The following is a 23,848-nucleotide window of genomic DNA, read 5'->3' as shown; positions in this document are numbered from 1 at the left end:
TTACCAGGAATTAAAAATTTAAATGGTAATTCATTTTTTATCTCACAATTCAGATTTTTGTTCTGCTTTACATCTCATAAACTATTAAAAAAACAAGTCAGCACTGTAAAATCTTCTGAGATAACTTTTAAAAAGCAGAATGTGGAACTCATTTTATGTAACCAAAGAAGAACCAAAATCAAAAGGAAACAGACCACTGGGAGAATTCAGCTTCTCCTAATTGGTCCTCTTGAATCCTCACAATTGGCTGTGTGAGTACGTTCTGACCTGGAAAAGTTTGTTGAGGAGGGACAAATAAAAGTGTGATACACACAAGATACAGTCATATCCCCAGTGTCTCAGCTTGAAGAGTGTGAGAATGTGGGTACTACAATATATAAGTGTGAAACGAACCAAACCTGTCTTCGCTTGTTTGTCACAAAGTTTTACGTCTAAACACAGCACGATGTTCTGACAGACACACTTAGCACATGCCTAGTTTGTTTAGCACTTTTAATGACACAAGACACATCGACCAAGTCAGGGGCCTGTGTTGACATGCACTGATTTGCTATGACTTGAATAATATTAGCTGAGGCCTATTGAAAACCGTGCGAGTAACTAATTACAGTGTGCTTAGTTGTATTTAATATTTCAGTTATTCTCAAAAGGATATACCTATAAATGATACATTGCCAAACTGTAATGTCTAGAAGGTAGATTTGTGTGGTCGACTAAAAGTAATGAACCCTAAAACCTTGCTTTTGAACCCTGCACCTGAGGGCCGTCTGCCCTGCAAAGTTTTTTTTTCCGAACCGCTTCAGCACACCTGATCCCCGTGACTAGTCAAGTGATCCTGAAAACCTTGATTAGCTGGTTCAGAGGTGTTTGATTGGGGTTGTAGCTAAATTCTGTGTGAAAGTGTGTCCCTAGGAGCCAGGCCTATCACCTAAAACAAGAATACTGTAGTTACTGAAAAGTTTTAAAAGAATGATTCATCCCAAAATAGACATTTACGGAAAGTTTACTTACCTTCAGGTCATCCTAGATGAGCTTGTTACTTTGTAAGAGCATAGAAAAATTGAGCATTATATTGTTTGCTCGACGACGGATCCTCTGCAGTGAACGGGTGCCGTCATAATGAGTCCAAACTGCTGATAAAAACATCACAGTGATCCACAAGTAATCCACACCGCTCCAGTCCATCAGTTGATGTCTGGTGAATTTATGTCATTTCCGACGGCACCCATTGACTGCAGAGGATCTGTTTGTGAGCAAATGATGTAATGAAACATTTCTCCAGATCTCTTTTGATGAAGACGCTAACTCATCTTTTCATTATTCATATAAGCAATGAATAAGCTTGTACATTTGCATATAGTGATGCACATTTGTAATACGAACACTAAATGCGTACATGATACATTACTGTAAACTCTGTACTTTGCATGCCAATTTCAATTTGCTTTATCATCTCTTTTAAAAGAATTTAGATAATGCATCCATATTCTCTTGCGTGTGTCGCTGCAAATGTTATTTTACAAGCATGCCTGGTCACGAAAAGGTGTAAATTACAAACACATCGGATGAAAAAATTGGATTAGTGCTCTGGAAAAGAGACTGATTTACACATTATTCGTGCCTCATTAATGGCAGCCCCTCAAGTCCAAAATCTAACAGGATCGTGGTCTTGAATCAGTCAAACCGAGCATCGTATTGCATGCACTTACACAATCTTCATTTAGTATCGAGCAGGCAGACATAGTGGAGGAAGATCTCGGAGAATCTTGGCTCACTCATAGAGGTATCCTGTCACAGGATCCTGCGGGATACGGAGGGACCTGAATCGGTATCAAGCAGGTGGGGCGCTGGAGGGCTGACATTTTAAAGGATTTCACAGTATCTTTGAGTTTCGACGCATCCATGCCAGGAAAGTAACCAGAGGCGACGTCCTAGAGCAGCTTTAGCACAGGACTCAACTCTCCACGGCCAAGTGCCAACAAATACACTGAAACATGGTTAAATATCAGAACAGATGAGCTTCGGATACATTACATAAATAATCATAAACAGAAGCAATATTGAATGTCAGAGGATGTCATACGAATCATAAAGAACTGATTAGATTAGACTAGATTTTCAAAATAGAAATTTGGAATTTTTCTAGTTCAGTCTATGTAATTTTGTTAAACTTGTTTGTTTATTGCTATGTTTTTATATGTTTAGTAAAATATTTTAAATAACGATATGTATTGTGGGATAGATTTTGTATTTCATGCTTCAGTAAAAGAAAAAAAACGCTATTGTCTGAAGGAACGGTGTGATTTCCGCGGGGTTTTTTAATACGTCAACCAGTGACGTAACATCCGGTACAGTACGCGCCTATTCAAACCTTCGGGAGGAGGAAGCTAAAACAGCGTGCGGTGAGTTTGACATGTCGGACGAACGCAGTGTTTCTCAAGCCGAGGGATAGAAAATATCGGGATGCGTGAACGCAGATGTAGATGCGAGATAAACGCGCTAGACAGCTTGCGCCGAGAACTTTAGCGGGAAGTTAGCAAGAGCGGCTAACTTAGTTGTTTACCCCCGTTCAAGCACGTTCTTACGGAGCTGCAGAAATAAACGCGGCTGCATTTGAGTGCCATTAACAAGTGCAGTGAAACGTATCTTTATGATACGTGAGGTGCGTTAAATGGCCTCGGGAGTCTTTAACATGTAGACTCGGAAACCTGGTTGAGTGATAATGTTTACTGAAGTGCGCAAAGTTAAACGCTGGCGATATGATTTCAGTTTGATGGCTCGTGTGATGCCTCTGCCGATGATATTAATGGAAACCGCTGTTCTGCATAAATGTCAATGTATAAACTCAATTACATAAAGGCCAACAGTCATTGCAGCTAAACAACCTTTGCTTCGCCACAGATTCATTGAAATAAAGTCTCTCTCACACACATCTTCAGCTCTCACAATCTAAAGTCTCTCCACTCTCTCTCACTCACACACACACACACACACACACACACACACACTCTCTCTCTCTCTCTCTCTCTCTCTCTCTCTCTCTCTCTCTCTCTCTCTCTCTCTCTCTCTCTCTCGTTGTCATTATCGTTTAGCGTGAGCCTGCATCTGTGGTGAATGCGCCCGAGGACCTGTTTCCTCTAACATTAGCTGTTGTGATGTTGGCATTATTACTGAAGCGTTTTGTTAACAGGAGCTCACAGGGTCACATTACCATGCTCCTGAAGCGCGCTGCTGTTTTTTACTCTCCAATATACCCATTTAAACACAGCAGAGAGCCGTACGTGTGCGGAAGTTTTGTTTGTCCAGGCCAGAGATATTAGAGTTGTCGTGCACAGCAGTGCTCCTATCTTTGGACGTTTTTTTTGCACAAGCCAATTTTTGGGCATTACAAATAAAATGTTTGTCCTTTTGGTAGTCTGTAAAGGGCAATTGACGAAAAAATAAGTTGATGGGAAAAGCTAAAAGAATCTGATATGGAGAAATGAAAGGCACTTTTCAGTTATGGTATTATGAAAAGATTTAAGATTGACATTGACTCTTTGTGTGCATTTAAGAGAGATATATATATAAATTATTCTTAGGACGAAATAAGTGGGGGAACTAAACAATAAAAAAAGCCATCTATTAAGTATCCTTTCATTGCTTCCAAAAGTTAGATGACTATTTATGAACTGTATCAACCCCTGTAATAATTTTGGAACTTGAAATTGTTGAAGCGAAGTGGAAGTTGTAAAAATGCATAAGCTGTTCATGAGACAGAATGTTTCCACTGTCATAGAAAAGAGCAATAGCAAAAATCACAATAACATAAAAAAGTGTTTTGCATTCCACTTGTGCCTTTTTTTATGCTGTTATCTTATGATTCAGTGACATAACATGGTCTTAAAATGACAATCATATCACTTATCGCAGTTAAGGCAAAATATTGCACAACAAAAAGTCGTTACTGTGACAGGCCTAAAATCCAAGTCTCTTCTCTGTAGAAATTACATTTAAAAAAAAAAATCATAATTTTGGTTAGCTTTTATATAAAAGAATTAAGTAAACAACACTTTATTTAAAATTGTTTTTTTTCAATCTAGGTTAGAATATTAACTATTAAACTATAAATAATTTTAATCATATTTATTTAATCATTATTTAAATATTAATATTTTTGTGGTGATGCAAATTATAGTAATGTGAAATATTTATTTGTATTTTTATCTACATTTATGCACATTTAGTATATTAGTATAGTATATTACTGGGCATTACAATACTGGGATGCTTAAATGTAGTTTTAGGAGCATTTACAACTATTATTTTCTCCCTGTACTTAAAACCTACTGTGCCTTTTTTTTATGCAGAGTTTCCCCTTCGCTATTTGTCCAGTGCTAATTTCGTGGATTTATTTAAAAAAATCCTACATTTTCTTCACATTTGAAATTGCTGTTTTTATTTTTGGCAAACCATTACAGATAAATGCATCAAGCAGCGATGAAATGACCTCCGGTTTGCTGCCTGTCAGACAGCTCTGCCTGACTAAGTGGGTGGTTTTTTTTTTTGGCCAAACTTAACAGAAATCGCTAGATCTCGGCTGAATAGTTCAGTAAACCGACGTCTGGAGAAAGGAGAAAACTGCATTACGCTTCCTTCAGAAGACGCGATCTAGTTTCTGTCGTCCAGCGAGCACATCGTTCAGATCATTCAGGATGGTTGTGTGTTACTGTGATGCTTGTGGTATTTGTGTTGAGTCCTGGAGTGAGTGTTTCGAGGTCCTGCTTTTGGTAAAGGGTGGGAGGGGGGTGAAAAAAACGTGATGTCTGGGCTAATTAATTCTTGTTTGGAGTTGAGAAATCCCTTCAGGAATTAATTAGACACACCATGTATTGATTTTTCTTTCTTTTCCTGAATTCTGTGCTTTTAACAGTAAAGCCTAATTCACTTTGCGCAGGCTTAGTTCCTTTTCGTTCCACTTCGGAGGTTTCAATTTCCTTTTTGGAGTGCCTGGGAGAAATGCGTAGGAATATTCATAAGCGCTAACAACATCACTACGGTTCATCCTGATGCCCTGTGTAATGATGTCTTCCGTACGTCGTCTGGGGGCGAATAGCGCAGCTGGATCAAAACGTGAAAGAAATGTATCCGCAGTGCCAAGATGTCTAAATAAGTGTTCTTTTGTTTTTTTTTTCAAGGACAGTCTGATAGCTGGATTGCGAAAATCGGTTCAGTCACCTATGATTGTCACGCTTTAATTCTGGATTAAAGGTGAGGAGACACGCGACGGTGTTAATTTCAACTCTTTTAAACAACGCTGAGATTCATCCAGCGGGCTCTCAGTGAAGTGTAAACGGTACATTGCTCGGTTTATTGACTTTTTGTCGCAGTTAGAGGTCGTGTCAGAGGTGGACTTTCCATTCACCCGTGGTTTTCATTTTAAGTGTATTTAAAAAACACTCTTCAAGGTCAGTGAAGACGGAGACACTCTTACTCGTATGACCTCTCCGTTTAGTACACCCTCGCCCCGGGGGTCTCAGACTCAGATTACCTGGAGGCGCTAGTCAGGTGGTATTCAAAGCGAGTCCAGAATTGTTTTGCCAGGAGAGTTGAGGCTTAGCCGACAGTTTTGAAGTCCATTGGTTCCGCTTCCAGCTTGCTCTGCTCCTCTTCATGTCCCGTTTAGAGGAGCAGATGTCTGCGCTGACATTTTCAGTGCGATTCGCATCGTGAAATCAGAAAATGGGTCACCGTTCGATATGTTCTGATTGATTCGTAATTACCAAACACGCAAAAAAGCCATGACTGGAAATAGACTTGTGAAAAGGAAGTGCACTTAATTGTACTTGGTGTGCACTTTGAATGTTAAAAGCATCTAAGAAGCCCTATTTGCAGATCATATAATATTAATGAAAAAAAGGCCACTTTAGTGTGCTTAGAGTACACTTTTAAAATGAACTTAAAAAGTCGGCTTTGTAATAACGTCAAAATAAAAGTTGTAGTTCAAAGTACATTTTATATAAATACGTAAACTTAAATGTGTATATATTTAAAAAAAGTAAGGTATGTTTATATATGAAATATTTATATAAAATATAAACTATTAATATAAATATATAAATACATAAAAATACTTGTAAATATTTTCATAATGTATACGGCATCTATGTTATTTTATTTTATATATATATATATATATATATATATATATATATATATACACACACATATATACACACACAGTGTGTATATATATAAACAAATATAATGCAATTAATAGCTAAATATTTTGTAATGCTCTAAATAAGTACACTTATTTGATATTTAGTAACATTAAAGCACATGATGTACTTGATTATAATTTTAACTGTAATTTAATTCAGTATTACGTTAATATATTTAAATAGAAAAAAAACCCCATTGAATTATATGGTAACACTTTACAATAAGGTGTCATTAGTTAATGTATTAATTAACATGAACAATGAACAATACATTTATTACACTGTTGAGTTAATGTTAGTTAATAAAAATACAGTAATTCATTGTTAGTTCATATTAGGTCACAGTGCATTAACTCATGTTAACAAAACAGCTTGTGAATTTAATAATACTTTAAGTGCTGAAACGAACATTAATTAACAGTAATAAATAATGTAGAGGTATAGTTCCTTCTTAGTTCATGTTAACTAATGTATTTAACCAAAGAACCATGTTATAAAGTGTTAATAATCATATTTTAGTTTACCATGAACGCTTGATTGCATTTATCAGAACACGTCAACTACATTTCTATATGTTTTTAAATATAATTTATAGAGATATACTTATGTTTAAGTAGGTCACAAGCGATCTAAATTGCGTAAGAACAAGCTTTTTTTTTTTTTTTTTTTTGAATAGGTACTCTTTTTCAAATTGTGTACAAAAGGAAATGAATGTGCATGTACAGTTGATTCAGTAAAAAAATCAAATTTGGCTCAACCTAACACAAGCAGACTTTAAAGGTCATAGCAAGCTAATTTTGAAAGCATAAGATGTCACCCTCCTCCAAAACTCATGAACGTACACAGGCAGACCAGAGGCTCACCAAAGATGTATTGTAATAATCTTATCATAAGAGGAAAGTGTCCTGAACCAAAAAAGCTTTTATACATCTATTGTCGTGATTTATGCTTAGATTCATCAGCGATTGAAGTGATGTGCATCCAGCAGATGTTGTTTACGAGAGGTCGCTACGAGGGCCAGAAGGTCTATAAAAGATCAAGACCCTCGATGGAGCGTCTTTCCCAGATGTTCAGCTCCATCGAAGGAAACTCCACTTCATCAGGATGAGCTGTTGTACACGTTCATGTTTCAATGGAGCTGCTCGTGTTGAGATGTTTCTCATTTCTGATTTGCTTCCTTTGATCGAAGGCAAGCTACGCCGGTGGTCTTTTCAGAATTAATTAGTGTAATCTGTGATCCACGCCGCTTTCTCAAGATGAGTTTTGGTAGATGTTGATCATGGGCACGCGCGTGTACATGCGATTCTTCATTCTCAATTAGTCGACAATATGACGCGTCTATTTTTGTGGCTCGGTGCAATATAGGCTTAATTGTTTCTGAGATGTTCACCGTGGCACCGTATGTTGCTTTATTCTTGCTATCAATGCATCTAAATTGTTTTGACACATTTTTTTGCGCCTGTGCCTGGCAACGTTTGTGCATCAATTTTTGTTCTTGCTGCTACAGGCTATTATCAAAAGGACATGCCTGTACAAAAAGTCAATGATTCATCTGACCTGGACGCCAAGGTCCCTTCTCATCTCCAGCACACGTCTATAACAAGCCTCACGACGACCTCTCAACCCTCACACAGATGTGTCAAGGTTTGAAGCCGCCTTTTACTGGTTTGTGTTTTAACAAACGCATGCTTGCATAACAGACTTCTTTTGAACTTTATTTGTTTTAATAAAACATTTTACAAATTTTGGTAAAAATGATTTCGTGCTCCTGCATTTTTCTTAAAAACAAAAATACATTTCTTTGAAGCGAGACAAAATTTCTACTTTGTCATCAGTCATAATAACAAATTTTAAACAACAATGTTTATTATTATATGTAATTATAAAACTTTTTTTTAAAAATTGCTTCTTTGGCAATAAATGACTAAATTGCCATTATATTTAAAACTATAAAAATTATTATTATTTTTATAAATAAAGATTAATAATAAATGCCTAGCTAAGACCTGGTGGTCAGTATTTATGGGCACAGATTGACTTTAAAATGAATATAGGGAGATATTACTGTGTATTAATATTATTAATAATAACAAGTAACAGTGCTGTCTATAAAGAATAGTCGCAATAATAAAATGCATCCAAAGTAAAAGTTTATTATATGTATATATGTGTGTATATATATATATATATATATATATATATATATATATATATATATATATATATATATATATATATATATATATATATATATATAGTGTGTACCATTTATTATGCATATACATATATTTAATATACAAATACATGCATGTGTGTATTTAATAAAAGCAATAAGTTTGTTAAATTGATTTGGACACTGTCTATATTTAGATTACACATATGAGGTATGTTAGTTTTAAAAAGTTAAATAATAAAAGAAAAAACAACAATATTGGCTGAAATTGATTAGAGACTGACATAAAACTATAATACTATAAAACTGACAGCTGCTCATCAGTAAAAAAATATGGTTAGATCAATTATTGGACTGTCTGTAAGTGATTATCTGCCATCACTGACACGTGGACCTGCATCTGCATTAACTACAGGTACATCATACTTTAGCCAAAACCTATCAAGCCCTGCACAGCTTTGATTTTAGGTGATCAAATCAGTTTACAAATTTCACATTTTCTTAAGCTTACACTGTACGCTGAGGATTGGCGTAATACATTGTATAACTACAGCTGTTGACTTCTTAAAAGTGTTTATACGAGTTCTTTCCTCTGGATAGGCTAGAGTGGTTCATAAAGGTCCCGTGTTATCCTGCGCACAGAAAGGTGGCGTCGAAATGCTTCGTGCAGAGATCAAAGGTGAGTTTCCCCATTTGAATTTAAATTCAAAGACAAAGATCACGGATGAACCTGCGACGTATCAAGCTGATCTGTTTTGTCAGCGGCGACACTCAATCTGTCTGGCATTCACACCTCGCATTCCTGTTTAAAGCTGCTCTGCCGCTTTAGCGCTGAAAAGATTTGTATAGGAAAATCTGCCATCTCGACTGCATGGATTTTTTTTCCCATTAAAATGTTAACTAATATACCACCGCATCTAGAGAAAAGAGAAGCAATATGGGGCCAATTTGATTGCCTGGAGAGGCTTGTTCAAAGCGTGCTTGAGACTCGCTCGTGTCTGTGATTTTAAGCTCTCAGCCCTGCAGATTTTCAGTCTTGAAATGAAAGCTGTAGCCGGTCTCAGTCTGTCCTTGCTGTTTTCTTTCTCTCTTTCTCAGAGGAGGACCCCCTTCAGAGAACTGCTGAACATACATCAATCAATGTCATTTTCTTTGGCACATTGGCCAAGGACTTCTCCCAGTCTGCCAGACAAGGGGTAGGTTTCTATAAAACCTTCAAATATTCATTTGAGTATTGGGGAAATATATGTAGATATACATATTTTTCAAGGCTCCAGGCTGTAAAACAGATGGAGGACGGAGCTCTGCGTGATAAAGCTTAAGCAGGTCTTGATTTTTATTTTATTTTATTTTTTTATATGTATATATATATATATATATATATATATATGTATGTATATGTATATATATGTATGTATATATATATATATATATATCTATATATATATATATATATATATATATATAATTTTTTTTTCTCTCTGTATAATGGCGTTAATTGTAATTGCATCATTTCGAACGATCATTATAGCTAAAAGTTATAAGAAACAAAATGTATTCAAAGTTCATGTTTCCATGCAGTTTTTTTCATAAAATTGCCATTTATATGCACCAAAAATAAGTTTCTATACAGTATATGTCAGTATTTCTCTACAGATATTTTGACTAAAATATTTTAATGCAGTACATGACCGATTCCAAAAACAAAGACAAGCAAAATCATCATGAATATATATAAAATAATTTAATGTAAGAAGCAAAATCAATTTTGTTATGTTTTTGTCATATTTCCATGCTGTTTTTCACTGAAACTATTACTTATATGCAACAAAACACGTACTTATGTTAATGTCAGTACTTATTTACAAATATTTTTGGCAAAAAAGACATGCGCTATTAAAAGTTCTCTGTCCTAATACTCTCAAGGATAAAATATTGCTAATTTAATCTAAAAGCCAAATTAAAAGTAAAAAGTCATGAATATATTAAATATCTACGTCAAATCGTCAAATTTCATTTTTTTCTTTCTCTTTCCTAATTTTCAGAATTTGTCGATTATGGAAACATTTAACAGTGACACTATTCACACTTTTCAGTCACTTAACTGAGAATAAGTGCATAAGAAAAGCACAAAACATAACAAAACATAAAAATAAGAAAACAAAAGGACATTTTGTTTCAAAACAATAAAATAAAATTAAAAAAAGAAATGTAGATTTTTTTAAATCCGATTGATTTGTAAATCAATTAAATAATCAAATGATGAATGTGATATCAGAATAATTAATAGTTGCCCCAGGTGTTGTTCAAATTTATTTTTCAGGCATGATGTGGCAAGTCACATCTCATCCATTTTAATGGGAGATTTGTCCTAACAACTGGGAACTGTGACAAATAATGCATGACAAGACAATCAGTTTTCATCTCTTTTTTTTGCCACATTGTGTTTGTTGAGTAGCCTTGCCCACGCTAAAATGTTGTTTTAAAACCTTAAAATCTTGTCATGCTGCATCGTTAATATACAAAGCAAGGCTATAAAAGCGTCTTCCAAATGAATAATCATTATAAAAGTCAATTTAATGTTAAAATATTAAATATTCTCTGAAATGAACGTCGGTTTCTTTCTAGAGGTAGATTAATTTTAGTTTCAGTATTTAACAGTATTAAAAAAGCATTAAAATGAATCCAAGTACATCCAAGCCCTGCCATATCTATGTGGCAGATATTTCTGCCTGAATTCACTGACTTTGAAAACAGGTCATCTGATGTAACCTCATTTATGTGAAGATGGTTTGAGAGGTTGCAAAGCACTGCGGTTGCATAGCCAGTATTTTTCCGCTTTTCTCCTCCAGCAACACAATGGTCACAGCTCAGATCAGCTCCCCACTGACAGACAATGGCTTGTAGAGAGAAAATCGGCCTTGAGAGACATGCCTTCAGTCAAAACTCAGCCGTTTACTCCCCAAGGATCCTCTTTTGTGTCACCCACAAAATTAACTGTTGCTTACTGGAAAAAAAAAAAATAACGTGCCTTGTCATCACTCATATTTCCAGGAACGGTCTGTAGTTCGGTTCTGAACCTTCCTGTTCTCAAAGATGGAGGTCGAACATGGTTATCTGCAATTGTTGTAGTCATGTCCAACCGCAGCGGTTTATTGTACAACAGCAGCAAAAAAAAGTTTCGTTTTTTTTTTTAAAGTGCAACGTATGTAAACCTACTTTTTTTTGACAAACAACCTCTATTTTTTCTTTGCTGTTGTCAGGAGCTCTTTGGAAAACGGATTATCAAATTGTCGTTTGGCATGGGTAACAGCGAATCTTAAAACAATGGCACAAGATAAAGCTTTGAATTGATGAGCTATCATGATACTTGGCAGCGTCTATATAATGGCGCTAAACATTATCAGTCTAATCTTTAGATATCTGTGAGCAAGGATTAAACTCTTAGATATGTTCTGTAAGTCAGCTTAATTCATCCAGATGCTGAAGTCTAAAAATAATTACAAGTTTGATGTCGTTCCTGATGGGATGCTATTTGCTTGGGTCTTTCATCTCAGGGTCATTGCTAAGAATGGGATTGTGTTACACAAAGGAATATCTCAAATCGTGTGGCTTGTTGTGGTGGGGTTAGGTTTTTAAAGAAGTGAATTTATGATCGCCTGGCATGTCATAAAACGGGCTTTGAAAATCACATTTACTTGATCTAGGGACAATATTAAGGAAATAATACAGTGAAAAATAACTAAATAAATTTCCTTGTTTTTTATGCATTATAGATATCAGGCATTTACAATCTCAGAATATTTTTCTGTGGTAGTCACAGTGTTATTAATAATGACATGGTTTTAATATACACACAAAATATATAAATTAAGTTATTTTAAATAATGAAAATGACACGGCAATCTGCATAACAACCTGCAAAACATGCTAGTAAGAATATCAGTTCCTGCTCTTACAAAATGTTTAATATTTTACATTTTTAATTACATAATTTATCAAGAAGCAAAAAGCATATAAATATAATTCCCTACTCATTAATTATATCATATAAAATTATTTTACGAATTTAGTTTCTGAAATATATTATTATAATTTTTATTATGTTTGGTATAACACACTAAATGCATTACAACATTTACAGTATATGTTTACAATTTTTTTTTTAATTTTTTTTTAGGATGTTGTCCTTTTGGCAGACTTTACCATCAAAAAGTCTCCATCTTTCCTGAGAGACAAACTACATCCTTATCAGTTAGAGATGGATGGCAAAGATGCTTGTGTCTATGTGAGTGTCATTTGTTTGCATTTTAAAACTATTGTCTTCTTGAACTTTAGCTGAAAACTATATTTCATTACTATATATTTTTATTTCATAATATATATATATTTTTTCCCAATTGTGCCTATGTGGCTGTGTTTGATAGGTATGTCCCTCGAACGCCCCCTTCAATGGTCCTTCCAATTCAGAGGTGCTGTATGCATTCTTTTAAATGACAAATCTCTCCCACTCTGTTCTAATACCATATGGTTTATCCCTCGGAGATCAAGGAGATTCTTTATCTAAATTGGCTTCTGTCTGCTGGCTTTTGTTGACTTGTCTCTGTCTGGTTGTGTGATTGGTTGTTCCTTCACTGAAATACAACGTCCTTTTTAATTTGCAAACTTTTGTAAAATTTGCTTGAGCCAGATCAAGTGCTTCAACACTACATGCCTCCAGCAACATTCAGTCTAGACTAAATGAAGATGAAGTCAGAAAAACTAATGCATGCATGGATTTTGACTTTAAAACAATGTTTTTGCTTTGACACAATGCATTGCCTCGCTTTTAAGTAGTGTTTTACAATAATAATAATAAAACAAATAATATTGCAGTAAGGTATAGTTTGCCACAATTGCTGTTGTTAAAGTTTAACTTAAGTATTGAAGCCAGGATATTTGTTTAATGGCAATATTTCTCTATTTTTCGAAGGCCAAATACACTTATGTTCTCCTAAACAATTTAAAGCCCAAGACAGTGGTGAACGTCTATGGCGTGGTGACCTTCTTCAAACAGCCTTTCCCCTCTAAAGGTTCAGGTCAGTGAATTTCCTTCATCTCAGCAAGGCTGTAATAGGCTCTTCCATTGTTATTTGAGCCCTCTGGAGAGTGAGGCCAGAGAAAAGATGACTTTCTAAACGACTTTCAGGGCCACTTTTGAAATAGACGTCAAAACAAAGAAAAAACGTCTAATGGATATCAGATTAGGTGAACTTTTCTCTCAGAGTATGTCATGGCAGAGGTTTTTTTCGAGGCAAGTTTGTAAATTATTCTTTGCACTTTAGTGATCGAATAACATTTCAGAGGCAACCAAAACAAAACTGAGACCTTGGCTTGTGCTGCTGACCGTGAACAATGAGGTTTGCTCTCTGCAGTGTTAGCAGGAGATTATTCATACCATAAAGGCTTAGAATTCATCTGAAGAAAAGCTGACACAAACCAATTATTGCCAAAACACTCTCTCAAGGTGCATAACTATACTGAATTTTCTAAATACACTTCATTGATCATGGCTTGGATCATGACATGTAATGTGTGATAAAGTGCCAAAAACCAATCTCTGGCCCCCTAAATTGGTTTATTGAAATATTGGTGTTTTGATAAGTGGACCGAATGTAAACACCCCTGTTCCGTGTAATCGGTAGAGGGAATTGAGCATCATGTCCAAAAGGTAACCAATTGATCCTGGATCAATGCTCAGTGAGGCTGCAACTGCTATATATATTGACCTGTAGATATTCTCAGTCTTGAAATGCTAAGCATGTCTTAGGCAAAAGCCGAAAGTACTCCTATAAATGATGTTACCAAATGATCAAATCAAATAAAAATGCAAATTGTCGTAAGTTGTTTTGATTAGTTTTGTGGATTCAGAACATTCTGTAAGTGATTATAAAAGGTTGATGCTTTCGTTGAATCTTTTTACCTGTACATGCAGTACATTAAGAATTGTTTATATTTAGTCACTTTGCATAGTCACAAGCATATCATCTTTTAATCAATAACTCTTTATTTGTCACTAGATTACTGCTCTACACTAAAGATTACTGATCAGTCTGATGTTAAAGTTGGCTGCAACATCTTCTCTAAAAATCTGGAGGATTACCCTGTCATCTACAGAGTGGGGGACATTATCAGACTTCACAGATTCAAGGTAAGGAGTTTTGACCTGTTTATTTGTTCCTTAAAATATGAAAAAGTGGGCCCAAATCACATATTTGTAGTATGTCCAATTCTGTTTCTGGTTGGCCACCATCTTGCAAATTTAAGCTATAATTAAACACACCTGACCAGTAGAAACTTCCTGGCAGCTATATTGTAGCAAAATGGAGCCAACCTTTGCAGAAATGTTGCCCTCTAGGAGCAAAGATGGTCACACCTGACTAAAAGTAATAAAGGAGTACCATCTGAAACATTCCCAGAAAACACACATACCTCACTAAGATCTTTATGAAAGAGGCTCTGGAAAACCTACTATTCTATGTTGAACATCTTATTCATATAAAACATCAGTATTTGCTGTATTTTATTTGTGCTGACAAATAGTGGTCATGTGATTCGCCTCCAGAAGGGATTGGATACTGCAGTTGAGTAGGCAACAACCCAGCAACTTGATAGCCTACAGTGACTAAAGAGCTGTCAGTGTGAACACACCTTAAATGTTACACATTGGTCAAATATAGTTAGTGTCTTGGTGACATGTATTAAGGTATTTTTTGGAGCATCACAAATTTCATGGCAGTCTAACTTTAAAGGAATACTCTCATTTTCCAACTCCCCAAGAGTTAAACAGTTGAGTTTTAACATTTTCAAATCCATTCATTCAATCTCCGGTTCTGGCAGTAGCACTTTTAGCAAAGCTTAGCATAGATAATTGAATCTGATTAGACCCCTTTTTAAGCCTATACTCTCATTCCAGCTTAAGAATTAAGGACCTCTGCTGCTGTACCACGGGTGCAGCAGGTGCAATGATATTACACAGTATTACGGAATGAGAGTATAGTTCCTAGCCATATCGGCATAAAAAATCGCCACTTTTCATTTTGCGTCAGTCTTGCTACACAATGTAACTACATTACTCTTTGGTAATTTTTGAACGTGGGATGCTGAGCGTGAGATGCTGCACTCCAGAACCCGAGATCGGCTGAATGGATTACATAACGGTCAAACTCAACTGTTTAACTCTTGAAATTGGAAAATGAGCCTTTTCATTTTCAAAAAAGTGGAGTGTTCCTTTAAGGCTCCAAATCGCTAATAGTTTGTCTTCCCATATCCACCCAGACTGACATGTTCAGAGACTCCATGTCACTCTTGAACACTTACGGTTGGTCTACAATTACATTCGATGGAACAGTTGACAGTCCAGTAGTTCCTCGAACCGCCAGCAAATCATTTAACTTTGGAGAATCCGATGTACGTATGGTGCAGGAACTTCGCCAGTGGGCTGCCAACCAGTCTTGGATATCCAATGACCTCACAGTCTCCCTGTCCTCGGTACAGCCTGGGATGTACTTTGATTTGACCTGTCAGCTGCTGACCAAGGCCATCATGGATAGTCGTTGTATCCTACTAAAGGTGCTGTCTTAATTTGAATCTCAATCTTCAAACTCATTGATTTTAAAATCCAGGTTGTGCAACTAATTGTTACCCAATGTGATCAGGTGTGGGATGGGACCAAATGTCAACATCCCTTATTGAACGTTGCAATTGCATCTGATGCATTAGAAGGAGAATCCACTGTGGCTAAGGACAGGATGAACCTGACAGCCAACGTTCTGGTCTACGACAATCACCTGGAGGTGGCTCGAGACTTAAAGGTGAGTTTTTCTGTTGATATTACAGTGGTTTGTGGAGGGTCACAGTCTTGCAAGAGTTTGGTTTCAATCTTAGCTAAACACACTTGTCAATACTAGGCACTTCCAGAGCAGCTGTGTATGTTTTGCAAAACATGCAGTAAGCTTTGCAGAAACGCCTTCGAAGAACATTATAAGACACTCTTGTTATATACAGAAAAGAAATGCAAGGCTGTGTATGCCAATTGTTGGAAAACATTCTTTTTAAAAGAAACAAATGTTGTTACGTTTCATTGGGAAACGTCTTGGGTGCTCTTCCAGCAAGAAATCCTGTCCTACAGAAGCAGTAATCTTATTTGATCATCCTACAACCACCACCATGAGCGTCCTCTGTGACGCTGTTACTATTAATGCCTGTGAGAACAATCCAGCGCAGGAGACCCACGCACCCACTCCAGCACCTTTAATGATGAATTAGGTGTCAGGTAGGACTCTTGTGGGCACATCTTCTCATGGCTTATTTGAGAGGCGTTCACTCCTCTTCAGTCTATTGATTGCGTTTGCTGTTCTCACTTGAATCCTGGCCTGCCTGTTTTCATTGTTAAAACCCCTCAAAATGTCCTCTCCAATTGATTGTCTTATAACGACGTTTGAAACATATAATCTCCAGAACTAGTGACAACATTTCGGTCTTCTGTCGTCATCCTTTCTATGAATATTTAAACAGAAGCAAGGCTTTTATGCTACTTTTTGAAGGCTCAGATTCTTTCCTTTCTTTCTTTGTTAATGTATAGTTCTTCCTGTGACAGTTGAGTGGCCAAAATAAAACTTTTTTTGACACCCTCAATATGCGATTAAAAGCACAATGAATCATTTTTATTATTGTACAACTACAGTACATATTCGGTTCATTATTTCAATAGTTTGAAGAGGACTCTGATGTATGAGTGTTGGTTTTGTTTTAAGCAGTAAGCCGTTTTTGTTTGCCTCTCAGCATAATGGTTCTTTTGAATTTGTACTGTGTGAATTATGAACAAAGGTGGGTGGAGTGAACCGACTGTTCAAAAGAGGAAACGGCGAGTTGCTGACTATTCAAGTTTTTGAGTTTCTGTGCAGCCATGTCCCCTACTGAGTTTCTTCGTTGTGTTTCTGTAATTAGAATTCATAGGAAATTGATCTAATTGCTTCCTCTGCTGTGAAGTTTCAGAGAATTGTGATCTTTAGTTAAAGATTTTGAGCTCTTCATACGGTTTCCCTGTATGTGCTGCCTCTCCTATGCTGTGTCAGTGCCAAACAACAGGCATATCCATCACCTGCTGGCCATGATGTTGTTAAAGCATCTCTTCAGCCACAAACTATCAGTTAGATTGACAGAAAGAAAGATATCCCAATAAATCAGTTGCCCTTACCTACAGATAAAGAGACCGGTCTTTGCAGACAGTTGGAGGATTTGTGGTGAGATGTATTTACGCCTGTGCCATCTCTTATTTATAATTTCATCACAAACTAGAGCTTTTCACAGATGAATGTTATTTCACAATGACATTATCTGAGAGTGTAGTTTTTGACACTGTTTGCATATCACTGCTTTTATAATGTAAGTCTAGAGTTCATTTTACATATTTCTTGCTTCTATTATCCTCATTCCCCTCAGCAATGCAAAGTCCAGTAGTTTGAGGGTTAGTTTGGTTATGAATGTTTGAACTTCGGGTCCAGATATTTGGTTTCTAAGACTTCCAGGCGGTTTTGGGTCACCATTGACTTCCATAGTAGGAAAAAATACTATGGAAGTCAATGGTAGCCTAAAACAGCCCGAATATCTTCCTTAGTGTTTGGCAGAACAAAGAAATTCATCATTCGTACTGGTTTGGAAGTACTTAAGGGTGAGTAAATGATGACAGAATTTTCATTTTTGGGCCAACTATTTTGTTTTAAAGAGGTAGTTTACCTCAAAATAAAAAATTCCCATAGATTTACTCACCATTCTAGGTGTATATGACTCAATACAATCAGAGTTTTATTAAAAATGTAGTCTTTTGAAGTCCATAAATCCACCATATTACATTGCGGTCAGTCTTTGCTCTTTGAGTGCTTTGCTTGAGAGTGCAATAACTAGACAGTTCAGCCTTTGTTTAAAAGCCAATTCACACCACACTGACAGACATAGACCAACTCTAGCTGTCACCAGATTACATTATATCACACCTAGACATTTCAAGACCCGACAAAGACGGATTCAACATAAATGCAGCATCAGATACCAACAAGGATAACACTCTGATCCGACAAAACCAATTTGTTTGTTTCCATTTGTCTGTGTCTGTTGAAAATTGGCTAGTGTAAATGTGCAGCATTTGCCAAACTAGATCAAACTAGACCCAGAAGAGCAGACCTTGTCTAGCAAAACCAGACCTTGGACTTTTTCTTTAAATTTTTTATTCGCAATTTATTCTTGCTAGAAATCATGACATGTCTGAACAAGATGCAAAGCATCCAACGGGTTGCTCGGAAATTAAGAGACAATGCATTAGTGGGGTGTTCAATAATCCAAGTATCAGTAAAATGCACTGATGACAAAAAAAGTTGAAGGAAATTGCTGTTTTTATATGATAACATAATACCCAGTGATCAGAAATGCAATTTATCCACTAAAGATTGCATTGAGTCAGAATATTTCCCCAGCATTATCAATATCCTGGGCCGTATCGTCTCTAATATTGTGTGAAATTGCTTGAGCTCAGTGTTGAGGAGGGAGAAAAGGCGAATAAAGCCAGCCATTAGGATTAAGTGGTCTGAGAGATAGCTTTATGAGAGAGGAGAGAGAAGGCCAAATCAATACGGCTGTCATGGTGGACGAGGGCCTTCATTGTGGGGTCTGTGAACACTTTCTTGACTTCGACTTGCATCATATATCACTCACCCTATAGATCTAGTGTGGCGTACATTGAAGGAGATGTATGTTATTTAGTTTTATTACGAATCAGCAGGGAAGTATCACTTTAAGGATAATAAATTTGTGCTGTTTTGACTTTTTGTTCATCATTCTTTGTGGCATCAAGTTTAAAGATCTGTTGCAGTCAGTGTTCGTGTTGCTATTGTGGGGTTTTTTTCGGGAGGCTAGAATCTCTTGAGGAATTTCTGAGAACATAGAGGAAACACCAACTCTTTCACCTCTTGGTTTTCCTTGTCTGTCTTGTGAAAATGTCTCTGTTGCATGCTTTTTGTGCTATTTGCATCATCTGAGTCCCAGGCCAGTTGCCAAATGCACTTGTGTCATCTCGCTTATAAACTAGGGAATGGATGCCTCATGCAATAATAATGGAGATTAAAGTAGTGCCAGACGCTGCATGTGTACAATACGGAGGACAAGAATCACTTTTACTTAAGGTTTTTCAACTCCATAATCCCGAGTATTCAAATTCAGGGCATCGCTTGTCTCAAACCATTTGAGCCACAGCAAGTATGGTTCCTCTAATTGTGTGGCTTGTTGAGCAGAGGTAAATGATTACATTAAGAATGATAAAACCGTTGAATAAATGAAACTAAAGGAGGGACCTGAGCCTTGGGACCAATATATAATAAACTCAGGGGTGGGCGATATGACCCAACTCTTATATCATGATATGAGTAATTTTACTTAATGGTAACGATATATTTATATCACGCTATAGTTATTTTTGCTTTATAGGGCTGTCAGTGTTAATACATTACCGTATGCGGTTAATGCAAAAAGTTTAACACAATCGTTTGACCTCAACTTCTTTCTGTAATCGCATCGCGGAAGTTTGCGTGATAAGGGTGCAGCGAACCAGTCTTGTATAGTTTTACTACACAATTGGGCTATTTTGAAAATGCAGTCACTGAAAAAATTACAGAGCAGTGGGTTGATGTTTTTCGGGCTAATTTTATAACATAGCGTTGCCGCTCAAAGTGAATTTTGAGACCATAGAAATTCTTCTCACCGCTGTCAATGTTTTTTAATTTGCCTTGCTTAAAAATTCATGCAAACTATTAGTTTTTAAGCAACGTCACATGAGCATGCAACCACGCTAGTCCAAAAATCTCTACCGTGGACAAAATTTCTACCAATTAGTCGTGTCTGCCGGTGTATCGCCCACCTCTATGTCTGGTGTCAAGATGCATTTTGTTTGATCCCATAACAAGCTGCTGTTTAAACCTGGTAGTAATATGAATCTCAAATGTGGTTTCTCTGACCACTTGTCATCGGATTTCAAGCAAAGGGTGTCCAATCTACTTAAAACATCCTAAATGCATGAGCACCTGCAGCTCGGCTAGAGCTAATGCAGTATACTGTGACATCCTGCCTCTATACACATGTGACTATCAATTATTCATAGTGAGAGAGAAATCAAGCACCTGGGTTAACTTAACACCCAGACGGCCCCTGCCTGTAATCGCATCAGACAGCCAGCATATGACACTTATCCACTGAGAGCGTGTGTGCGTGTAAGAGGATGTGAATGATACATCATGGCTTTTTTATTTGTTTTGTTGACTTCGTAGGACATTTGTTCTGCAATAGGCTGAGACTGAGTATACACAATATGCAAATTTAATGAATCAGTGGGTTGCCTGGGCTCTTAAAAATATTCTTTTTCATTTTTTTTTTTATTGCCATTGTAATTCTAGGAGGAAACTTTAGGTATTCATGAAACCTTTCCATTAAACTCTTCTTTATAGTGTTAAAAAGGCTCTTTTAGATTATTAAAATGTTCTTTAGGGTAAGAAATAAAATCTTTTAAGAACTGTTCACAGAAAGGCCCTTTGGGGAACCAAAGATGGTTTTTATATGACATTGTTGCAAAAATTCCCTTTTGGAGTTAATATTTTAAAACACTAGTCATTTATTAACACTGTTTAATTTAATCTTTAGCAAATCTAAAAAATTATAATAAATATTTCATGTTGTTTATATTATAGTGAATGGGTTTTTAATTGTAAGATTTGGAGTATTTATAGAAATATCTTTAAAAAAAAAATTACAACTGTTTTATCAGTTATCTTCCAAAACATTAAAATAATTTAAATTTTAATATTAGTCTATCCCTAGTTGTGACTGTATTTTTAAGCATAAATGAATAGATAAAAACCTAATCTGACTATAATGATGACACATCCCTATTTTGAAGTAAATCAGTCATTCTCATTCAAAATAATATTAATAATAATAAAGTTGTCAAATCTAAAATTATTCCACACACACACACACGGTTGAAAAAAGAAACTGATATTCTTAGCACTCTTATTAAATATGACTTGTGCAAGCATGTGGTGGGGCACTTCAGGAATTGTCGGCTGTCAGACGATGGAGGGTCTGTCTTAAGCACAGTATTTGCTGACAAAACGCAGCGTGTCTTTGAAAAGAGAAGCGAGCGCAGAGAGAATAGCTGCAGAGTTACAGACTCTTTCAGAAATCTGCACGGCTAGTCTGTTTTTTTAGGGGCTTGGAAACCCATATTCCTCAGCCTTGACTAGAGAAATAAAAAAACACAATGCTTTCTCGAGTACAATAATAGATAGTAATGATTTTAAAGGAAAATTACAGGTGAAAGTCCACATGAAATTTAAAATTTTTTTTTTTTTTTTTTTTTTCAATGCGTGTCGTGTGTTTTGTAAGATATTTTATGATTGACTTGCTTTTTAGCTGACATCATACAGTAATGTAGATTATTTGTGAATGTTGCTCATGTTAACTTGTAATTGTATGTTACCATTGTAGACGGCCAAAAGTGTATGTTCATCTGCTCGTGCAGCACTTCATCGTGTTGCTGAACAAAGCTTTTTCACCCATCTGGTCAGAGCCATATGTTTTTCATTGCGATGACTTTAATATCTATTAAATGTATACGGTACATAATCTTGAGGTTGCAACCTCAAAAGCGTTCGAATTATTATTCAATGCCTTCGCAAAACGCTTTCTCAAATGTACTCTTTGCCTGTATTTCTTCCTGTTCAGCAGCCATGTGTTACAGGAATTGGTTCGTTTTAGTGAATGGCAGCTTTTTCCTGTTTACACATTGGTTTTTTCCATACAGATGAGGGTCCGGATAAGGTTTGTGTTATCCAGCGGCACACATCAACAAAGCTTTGTGTAATGGAATTTTCCGTGTAGGATGAGAGAGTTGAGAAACGTTACCGTTTTCCCGCTGTCCTCACCAGCACCATCAGAGGAGCTTGACGGCAGCACCTGTGCCGAGCAGCCCGGCTCCTTCCCCTGCTGTGAGTAACCAACCGTGCAGTGAGCGCCGGTAGGAGAATACCAAGTATATGTAGATTCGGCTCACCGATAGTTTTATGTTCCGAGTCGTTTCTCAAGGAAAATGTTGCGAGCCTGATAGGATGCAGGAATAGTTCATCTGAAAATGAAAATTCTGTCATCATTTACTCATTTTCCCATCATTCTAAACCTGTCGGAGTTTTTGTGAAGCTGCTACACTTTTAGAAATATGGGAATTTTTTTTTACTGTTCCATGAAGAACCTTTAACACTCTTTACACAGAAGGTTCTTCATCCATTGCCATCAAGCCTATAAGTGAGGCTTCCGGTTCGTTAGACTCTACGGGTAAATAGAATAACAAACAAAGAGAATAACAACGTGCAGTAAACAATAATACCATTTGCACTAAAAACCAGTGTGTTCATAATTAGGATATGTTAAAATAACATAAGACACAAGCAGCAAAGCAAACTATTTTGTGCAGCAAGAAATAGTTGGACGTGGTTGAGGCCGGAACGTGTGAAAATCACATCAAAACCCATCACAAGCAGCTTTTAAATAGTAACATATATAGAAGGTGTTCTGTGTCGTTCACACAAACACTAAACACCATCATGGTGAGACTCATTAAACTGAAATGTGCAATAAAAATGTATTTAATAACATTACATGTTATTCTTAACATACCACCCTAATAAACATAACAGAAATTCTAAGAAGAAACAAACAAAATTAGAAATGCAATGCAGGGAATTCTGGGAATATCAGTTTACATTTTTTGTCTCTGTAATTTTTACAGGAATATACCATTAATCATTTTACAGGTTTTTACCATAGCATTTTCACTTTATTACATTGTAAAAATAAGTTTCGGAACCTTTATTTTTAAAAGTGCAGAAGCTCTTTCTGCATATAATGAAAGTGAATTGGAACTGTGGCTTACAAATACCAATATCATATCACAGAAGTAAGTTGTTCATGCAACTTGTGTGCAAGTTTTTCTAATTTGTAATTAATTTATCTGACAAACAGACTACACCATTTGTCAGAGGGCCAATATGGACTAAAAATGGCACATAAACATCATTTGATTGTTATTGCATTTGTGGAGCAGTAAAATAGTGATGAAAAATACAACAATTTATTATTATTATTATTATTATTATTATTAATGTTTTGTAATCGTTAAATAAAAATACTGAAAATCTAATAAAAAAATAAACTAGTAATAAAATGCGTGGTAATAGTTGGTTAGGATCTGAATTTGTAAGTATGAAATGAGTTGAAAATGTTTCAGTAAAGAACAAAAAAAAAAATAGCTACTCCTGTTTAATTTGTAAGTATAACATAAGGTATAAATTTTGATTAAGTAGAATTTTATCACCATGAGGTTTGAGTGAATTTA

At 36.0% G+C, this 23,848-nt stretch overlaps 1 protein-coding gene across 4 annotated transcripts in view; it reads left to right on the top strand.

The window, feature by feature from the left end:
• The first annotated feature begins 2,338 nt into the window (after positions 1 to 2,338).
• pot1 (protection of telomeres 1 homolog) overlaps positions 2,339 to 23,848 on the top strand; it is a 28,015-nt gene continuing 6,505 nt past the window's right edge. The window contains exons 1-11 of one of the 4 annotated variants that reach the window (XM_043228681.1): positions 2,339 to 2,402; positions 5,178 to 5,250; positions 7,711 to 7,847; positions 8,977 to 9,055; positions 9,475 to 9,572; positions 12,557 to 12,664; positions 12,804 to 12,848; positions 13,349 to 13,454; positions 14,436 to 14,566; positions 15,694 to 15,987; positions 16,074 to 16,229. In XM_043228681.1, the coding sequence (XP_043084616.1) occupies positions 7,728 to 7,847; positions 8,977 to 9,055; positions 9,475 to 9,572; positions 12,557 to 12,664; positions 12,804 to 12,848; positions 13,349 to 13,454; positions 14,436 to 14,566; positions 15,694 to 15,987; positions 16,074 to 16,229 (1,137 nt within the window). In that variant the 5' untranslated portion in view covers positions 2,339 to 2,402; positions 5,178 to 5,250; positions 7,711 to 7,727. Of the gene's footprint in view, positions 2,403 to 5,177; positions 5,251 to 7,710; positions 7,869 to 8,976; positions 9,056 to 9,474; positions 9,573 to 12,556; positions 12,665 to 12,803; positions 12,849 to 13,348; positions 13,455 to 14,435; positions 14,567 to 15,693; positions 15,988 to 16,073; positions 16,230 to 23,848 lie in introns of those variants that run through there. The other 3 variants (XM_043228680.1, XM_043228682.1, XM_043228683.1) reach the window with 3 other exon arrangements.

The sequence above is a fragment of the Puntigrus tetrazona genome, chromosome 25, assembly GCF_018831695.1.
Source record: "Puntigrus tetrazona isolate hp1 chromosome 25, ASM1883169v1, whole genome shotgun sequence".
NCBI classification, from domain to species: Eukaryota; Metazoa; Chordata; class Actinopteri; order Cypriniformes; family Cyprinidae; genus Puntigrus; species Puntigrus tetrazona.
Note: the sequence above shows the minus strand (reverse complement) of the source record. Positions and strands in the feature narration are given on the sequence as shown.